This window comes from Rhea americana, unplaced genomic scaffold (assembly GCF_003343005.1).
Source record: "Rhea americana isolate MKP2758 unplaced genomic scaffold, rheAme1 scaffold_222, whole genome shotgun sequence".
In the NCBI taxonomy this organism is placed as follows: Eukaryota; Metazoa; Chordata; class Aves; order Rheiformes; family Rheidae; genus Rhea; species Rhea americana.
Window position 1 is genome coordinate 1,351,028 of NW_028186337.1, and position 8,051 is coordinate 1,359,078.

Here is an 8,051-nt window from a genome sequence, read left to right on the forward strand (position 1 = left end):
GGAAGACAGTGAAACCTCTCAAAATACTCTACTAAAAAAGTATAGACTGCCTGGCCAGGAATAAGGGAGCTCATCTCATCTGCAGTTTTCCCACTAGGTCCCAAAATACCGAGCATTGGCTACTAGTTTATTTGTGGTGTTTTTTTTTTATTTATTTATTAAAAAAAAGAAAAAGAAAAGGACAAAGCTGTCAGGGGGATTTCGCTTCTGCACCTTGTGAGGTGTTGATCCGGGAACACCATGTGAACTTCAGCCTCAGCCCACGGCAGGGTGGTCGCCTGAGCTCCCCGTTTCAGCAGCTCTCCAAAGACTGGCCCTGGGCTGCAAGCAAACGCAAACTCGTTATTCTTCACACACACACCCCTGCAGAAGGCCATTAAAGATATGTAACAAAGATCCTGTAAACAACCACTTACTAAATCAAGAATTCAAATCAATAGCAGAGGCATCGCTTGATTTCAAAACCTATTTTAAAGCTAAATTAAAAAGTAGCTGCTTTGCCAGTTGACAGGGCTGGAGCGGTTTCCCTGGCAGTTGCTGAGAACACAAAATAATGAACTATGCAGAGAGAAGACGGAGGGGAATTTTCTGAGGGAAATTGTTTTTTGCAGTGCTGTCTTAAAAAAAAAGAAAATCCAAAGTCTTTGGAACATGACTGTGCATCTTCCCAACTCTGGGTGGTCACGGTCGCATCTTGCTCCAAAACCCCAATCACTGCTTAGAAGTCCAAAACCAGAGCAGCAGAGGGGAGACTGGAAGAGCTGCAAGATTATTTGCTCAAGCAAGGGGAGCAGGACGTGTTCATCCAAAGCAGACCTTCATCCGTGGCTCCCAGGAGGTGGAAGAAAGCAAATAACAGAGCCTTCTCTGGGGAACCGGGCCCCAAAGGGACGCACAGTTCACAGAGAGATGGGCGCTGATGACCAAAGTTTTATAGGGGAACCACAGGAATGACAAGGGGTCTGAGAAACAGGACCTCAGAGGTGAGGCAGAAGGCAATAGGGTCGYAGCTCTCCTCAAAATCCCCCGTGAAGAAAAGAAACAGCGCTCCAYGTCAACTGGGACTAAGGTTAGAAGTTATAAGCTACAACTGAAGCAAGATGAGACACGAGACGAAGCTTTATAGCAGTCAGAGTAGCAAAGCACTGGACTGAATTCACTCAGGGAACTGGAAAACCCCCACCAACCGAGGGGCTTCRCAAAGAGGTGAGACAGTCATTGGTCGTGAATGGTCCTGCCAAGCCGACCCTGCCTTGGGGCGAGGAGAGGGGCCACGCAACCTCCTGAAGTCAGTTCGAGTCTCATTTTCTGCAACTCCAAGAGAAATCATTAGGCTTCAGAGTAGCAAGAGCTTTTGTTAAGGGTATCCGACACAAAGAAGAGCTACRCGGCTTGAGCTCGTGAGACCTTCGATTCAGATGCAAAACTGGCTCCCACCACTTCGCTGAGCCCAGGCGGTCTTTACTGACCTCGTCTATTGAGACRCCCGAGACGTAACTATGGTGAGCAACCAAGGCTCGTAAGGAACGAGCAGCGAGGTTATTTCAGAGCCCCTACGGGTGGGGGGAAGAAAAAGGGGCAGGCTCCACCGTCGTCCAGAGAAACACAGCCTAGCAACCCCAGCACAACAGGGCGCAAAGCGCCTGTGCGGTGCCACGCGGGAGAGAAGGGTCCACCAGACTCTCCCCACACTGTGGGAGCCACCAGAAGGGCTAGTGGTGAGTAGTAATAGCAGACACAYCACTAGCATTGACTGCTCTCCTCTGTCCAGGCATCGCAAGCCAAATTCTCCCTGCAAAACAATTGCCTAAAAATAGGCTGAGAAGCRAGAACTTTGACTGCTAGGCTCAATTTACATCAACTGCCTTGAAAAAGGCAGAGTACAAGACCAGAGCTGTGCAAAGAACAGGGCAGATTCATAAATAAAATGGCTCCAAGGATCTCAAAGCTCACTACTGACTGTTGCTGCCTGAGAGCATCTGAATATTTTCACCMATCTCTTTTTGATTATTGTTTGCTTTTTAAGCAGGTAATAGTGGTATCAGCAGGTAATAAGTGGTACTTACGTGTCCTTGCTCTCAAGGCAGGATATGGAGTGCTTTACAGGACTTGGATCTTCACCTAAAGTATTTGTCTTGGGGAAAAAAAATGTATCTGCCAGCTTTACTCCTGGCATCTGAGTGCAATTCTACAATTACTAGAACCTCTGGGGGCAGACCCTGGGTGCCTGCTCTTCCTCACCCAGCCCAAGCTTACTACATGGCAAGATAGACCCCACATAACTCCGAGAGGGGAAGCGGGAGGAAGGGGCAGGCACGTCAGGAGTGCTAATGGCTCCCCAGGGGACCTACATACCCAGTGGGGCACCAGGCTCCACCARTGACCCCAGATGCAGTGAGAAGATAAACCAGGTCCAGGTTTCCTCCAGGCAGGAGCAGTCAGAGATGGGGCCGCAGCCAAGGCTACAAAACAGGGCTGAAGGACCCATCCAGGAGCCAGGACTGGGCTTAAATGGGGTGTGGGCAGGTGCATGGGCACCAGCTGGAGCTGCTCAGGGCCATTAAGGCACATCAGTGCTTCAGGGCCTGTCATCAGCTTTAYGCTAGGCACATGCTTGACTCTCCTGGCCGGAGGAGTCCTGGTGGCCAGCTTTGTCCGCAGGTGGCAGGCACTGCTCGGAGGCTTTCCTCTGTATTAAAACACATCTTTTAGCAGCAAGAGCGCTTACATGGGTTGATAAACGCAAAAATAAGCAAAGCTCTAGCGAAGCATCAGGCAGCCCCGCCTGACCAGGAGAAATCAAACCGGGCAACGTGTTGACATCTCCCCCTTCTAAATGGTGTTGCAGATGCCTCGCTCGGAAAAAGACTGCCCTCAGGTTATTTCACAGAGGGGTGTGCTTGGGGATATTACCGTTCTCAGAGAAATTAGCGGAACGCCTTTTGCTCATATTATTTGTGCATCATAAATTGTTTAGAAACGATGTATTGCAAGGCTGTATTTACTGCCAAGCACTTTCCTCGAATGCTGCACACTGTTGGAGGAGAGCGTCAGCACCTGCTCCCAGTGAGCTCTAGGATGCTCTTTCAAGCTTCCTCCAATTTCTCCACAAATACCCATGGAGGGGTTGCCCCCAGCATGGAGGACAGAGGCCAGGAACGGTCCAGCTTAGATGGGGAATGAACTTCAAATAAATTCATATAAATTTATGTGAATACCGTGCTGTGACACCCTCTGACTTTTGCTGAGCCTCTCACTCAGAGCTAGCTGGTGTCCCTGATCACCAGGGCATCCTTATCAGCCAGGTGCAGTCACCCGGAGAAGCTGCTCCACAGCTTGGCTGTCCTGTTTTACATCTTCCATAGGCTGTCTTGCAAAGCTGAAGCCTAGATGGGGATTGGGAAGTSACAGGCAGGGTCCACCTGTGCGACGCTAGACAGTCGCATATTAAATGGACATATCAAGAGCACGGGCAGGGCCGTCAGCTTTCTTGCATGCAYGAAGGACCAGCTTCCCAGCCCCGTCCCGGGGCAGCCATGGATGGGGAGGCATGCAGAGCCGGAGGAGCCTGCACTGCTCCGCGAGTCAGGCTTTTGGGCAGGGTGACTACACTCTGCCAAAGTCCACTCTGGTCTCCTGACTAGGTGGCCAAGGTCCCCGTGCGTGCCGCGCTGACCCATCGCATGTTCCAGGCGCAGCCTGGGGCACGGCGTCCCGACTACGCTGACCGTTTCTCCTACGCTCTTCTGCCAACAGGCSCTGGAGCTGCTGTGCCAGGTCCTGCAGACAGGCTCCTTGATGGCAATTCAGCAGTGGCCGCTCACAGCCCGGCAGAGGGGTGAGGACAACCAGGGATGTGAGCGTTGGTGCCTGGGGCTCAGGATCTCACTTCTGTCCTTAAGGCTTGCCRTCCTCATTACTCTGGCTGGGCCTGCCACGAATTCCACATTTCCTATCTCATGGAGCCCAAAGCTGCCTGCAACACACATCCCTGGGGAGGAGAAAGACTGTCACAACACATCTCTTGGGGTTTTCTAATCGCCATCTTTGTAACGACTGCCCCTTGCTGGGGATTCAGACCCTTACGGTCCTGAGCCCTCTTGGACAGAYGAAGAGAGTAACGAGCTCTTGGGACACTGTCTCCCTTGGTCTCCAGGAGGGCTTCCTTCACTCTGTCCGTTCTACTGCTCATTTTTTGTTTTGATTTTTCTGATGCTTTCCAAGAGGACCCAAAGTTAAATCAAAAAGGCAGTTTACTTTTAAAAGACATTGGTCAACACATTCCCTTTCAAAATTACCAAATCAAAGATTTTGTGCAAGCTGGTTAATTCCGGAGCGAACGGAAATCAAAAGTGAGGGTCCGGAAAGCAGGGGAAAGGAGGCGGCTGACGGCACCAGTACCAAAGCTCTTAGCGCAACAGCAGAAACCTGCTTCCTCCTGCTGCCTCGTTCCCCCCCTCCTTACAGAAAAAGACATCGTCCTGGGACTGCTGCAGACTGCAGCCGGCCCCTCCAGTGGAGCTGCAGGACCTGAGCGTGGGCAGGGTGGACAGCACGGGGTCGCAGGCATCCCAGCCCACCGCTCACGGGCCTCTCCTCTGGGGACCGGCCCGGCCAGAGGAACCAGCGGGGCAGGTACCTGCAGGGCGTTTCTGCAGGAGGACGGGGGAGATGGACGCTTTGGGGCTCCTGCGCGTAGGTATGGGGTAAACTGCGCAGCGGTGCGGTGGGACAGCAGCGTCTTCGGCTAGACCCGCAGCCACAGATTCATATAGTTGCTACTGTATAATGCGGAGAGGGCAGACACGGCAGCCAAGCGCAACAGCGAGCAGCAGGCCAAGCCGCCTGTCCTTCCTATTCGTGACCCACGCCGGGAACACCGAGCATCTCATTTCTTCTGCTCTCTCACAGATACTTGCAGGGAGAGAAGCGAGAACCAGTTCCACAGGAGGAAAAACCAGGTACAAACAGGCRTTAAAATGCATTATTTACCCACGCACTGCGCAGCCCAGGCTTGCAGTGTCCTTGCAAACCCGGACCAAGGTGGCCTCAGCGGGTGCGCAGGCAGAGGAGCCTCGTTCCAGTGGCCGACCCAGCTGCACATYGCTCAGGGGGTGTAATTCGTTTCTAAGCACACATCAAAGCCTGAGCTASGTATTAAATTTCCTACATAACTGATGGAGTTAAGTAAATACCATCAGAGGGAGATTAATGTCACTCTAGGGCAGTGTCCAACGTATGTGGCATACAGCATCCTCCAAAGACACCTCTCTCTTCTCCTCCGGCATTTGAAAGATCCTGGATGGCTGGTTTAGTCTGGAGACCTCATTTAGGAAGCTAGCGATAAATCCCGTCCCTCGGGACTTTCCAGCTACATGACCACTTTTCCTGCCAATTGCCGTCTTATTATGAGTGCGAAATTGTTTATAACAGAGTAGATAAAGAAATGCCAGGTAGCATATTTTTCTGCAACCAGTAAGCACTCTGGAGCTCCATTTTCAGATGGGACTTAAGCCCTTAGAAGCGTCAGCCACTTTGCTCTTCTAAATATTTCATGTTTTCCCCACTTCAGCCAAAAAGCTAAATTTCTTGGTGTTCAGCAGGACTTTAATCCATTCCAAATGTGTTTTTCTTTTTCAGTGCGCGCTGGCACAGCAGAAGTCCTCCAGGTCCATTCGTCCAAGGAGGAGAAGTCAGGGCAGCCAGAACCTACCAGCTAATGGTGTCACAACCCAGCGGGAGGAACCACCATCACATTTTCCACTACACCTGAAAAGCTTTATTCCCCACACCGCGCAAAGAGCTCACGTGGCAAGTTGTGCAGTCTCAGCATCACCTCGATCCTAYGCTGCGTTTACTTCCTACACTGAGATGCACCAAAGTTAACTGCAGTTTAGTTACTGACCCATTAAGGCAACTCTAGCTGCTTCCTGAATAAAAATCCTGTTGGGTGTCACATCCTCAGGCTGGTCGACGGTCTTTGGCCTGCCTAATCGGAACCTATCTTGYATGAAGGGCGGTAAAATAAAGCGAGCCAAAAGAGCTGCCTTTTGCTCCATGCCAAGGGTTTGAGCTGGCAGCCACATATTCAGCTGCCRGCCTCTCCGAAGACACACGCTGCACGTGCAAAACCTTCCCGAAGCCTCTTCAGGGGCTGCTCGCCTAAGGGTCACGCTGCGAGGACTGGTCGAAGACGGCACCCGAAGCCTCTCCGTCACCCAGCCCGGAGGGGCCCTGGTCCCTCGCAGCCACGGGCTGCAGGACCTTTAGGACTGAGTTAAACTCAGGGGAGCTCCCCGCTCGGCACGGCGCTGGGATGGAGGYCGATTCCTGGCTCGACTCCCTCCGCGGGTGCGTGTCGGGAGCCGACCCACTTGCCGGCGCTCCCTCCTTCCCCCCAGCCTGGCCCTTCAAGTGACTTGAGCCTCCGGGCTGGAAATCTCAGTCCCTAACTCAAACGAGGAGAGGCGGCGGCTGCTTTTCCATTCATCTGAGCAGCCCCCTCCGGCGCGGAGGCAAATTCAGCAGGCCACGCTGCTGCATTTCCTTCCCCCTCCTGCCGCTTCTGGCAGCTTATTTATTTATTTATTTATTTATTTATTTATTGCAATTTTTCCCATCAGTCTTGGGGCATAAATGAGCCCATTCCCAAACCCTCTGGGCTGCTGGGGGCTGGTGCAAGGGATTAATTATTTGCTTTTCCTCGGCTGTGTTAACATCGGGATAGGGAGAAGGTCGGGCCCAGTCACCTGACCCCACMGATCTCGCCCGCTTTTGTTGCACAGTCTCTCTCCCACCCCCGTCCCTCCCGGCTCCCGCTCTCTGCCCAGCTCCCAGCATGAACCTGCAGGCAGTTTCGGGATACATTTGCCTGCTTTGCCTGTCCCTGGGGAGCACAGAGCAAGGTAAGAGACTTTGCACTTCGGTTCCTGCAGCAGCCCGGCCCACGCGATGCTCGTCCCCTCCGCCCGAGCAACTCCGCGAGGGAAGCGCGGGGCTCCCAGGGAAGAGTTGCCGCCGCCGCCGCCGCGGCTACGGCGGCCCGCGCCGCTCCCGAGCACGGGGACAGCTCGGGGTAATTGCATTTTCAGCACCGTGAAAGTCCTCTCTGGGGGAGGGGGGGTGAGCACAGCTGGGGCTTTTCAGCCCACGCGCAGCACAGAAGCGTAGGAACAATTCCAATTTGCAGAGGAAAACCCAAGGGAGTGAGCTGGCTTTTCATTTATTCCCGACTGCCTCAAACACAGATATTTTTTCCCTTCCTGGAGAATGCAATAATTTTGCAGAGGGATTTTAAAGCCTAGTTTGTCAGTTATATTAAAAGTAGCTGCGCTCCGAACCATTTCAGAAGCTCAGAAAGAGTATCAGGTTGKGAGGAGCGTTTCAAGCGACTTCAGAAAACGGCAAACTCCCCAAATCAGATTTGCATGTGAACAAGAGAGCTGGCTGCAAATAATCCCAGATGAGTAAGAGTAAAGCAAAGAGGAGTTTTGATCTGAAGTTGCCCCAGCGACTTCACTTAACCATATCACAGGGCCAGTGATTTAGTTAAGGATGAGCAGCTCTGATACAGCTACTCTTCAAATGGGGGGAGGTACGACATGAAGAGTAGGACATGGCTTCTCTCTTAGCTAAAACCACTAGTGTTGTCTCTACCAGCGCAGAACGCTGAAAGACCCTTCGAAGCACCTTTCCCATCTGTGGGCATGCTCAGGAGACTGCGCTTCAGGATCGAAACGTATTTCATGGGGACCTTTAAAAAGTCCCAAAGTCCCCAAGCAGGGCACCCACCCTGAACATCCTTTCTAAGGCAAGCCTGGAAGCTTACTCAGGAATCAACTGCCACCCTGAAAATACCCAAATATCCCCTCTCCTGCATTTATTACAGAAGTGGGTGCTGGCTGGAAGAAGCCTTTGTCCACTGTAACCTGTGAGAGGAGCACATAGGTCCCAACCTCAGTGAAAATGAACCCAAAAGCTGTAGGCACAAATATCTTTTCCGGGAAAACCTTCTCATATCCTTCCAAATCAGCTCTACCTAGTGCCTGGTG

At 52.3% G+C, this 8,051-nt stretch overlaps 1 protein-coding gene across 1 annotated transcript in view; it reads left to right on the top strand.

Moving 5' to 3' along the window:
- Positions 1-6,808: 6,808 nt before the first annotated feature.
- LOC146595533 (microsomal triglyceride transfer protein-like) overlaps positions 6,809-8,051 on the top strand; it is a 14,104-nt gene continuing 12,861 nt past the window's right edge. The window contains exon 1 of the mRNA XM_085305576.1: positions 6,809-6,905. Coding sequence (XP_085161702.1) covers positions 6,839-6,905 — 67 coding nt within the window. The 5' untranslated portion in view covers positions 6,809-6,838. The remainder of the gene's footprint in view (positions 6,906-8,051) is intronic.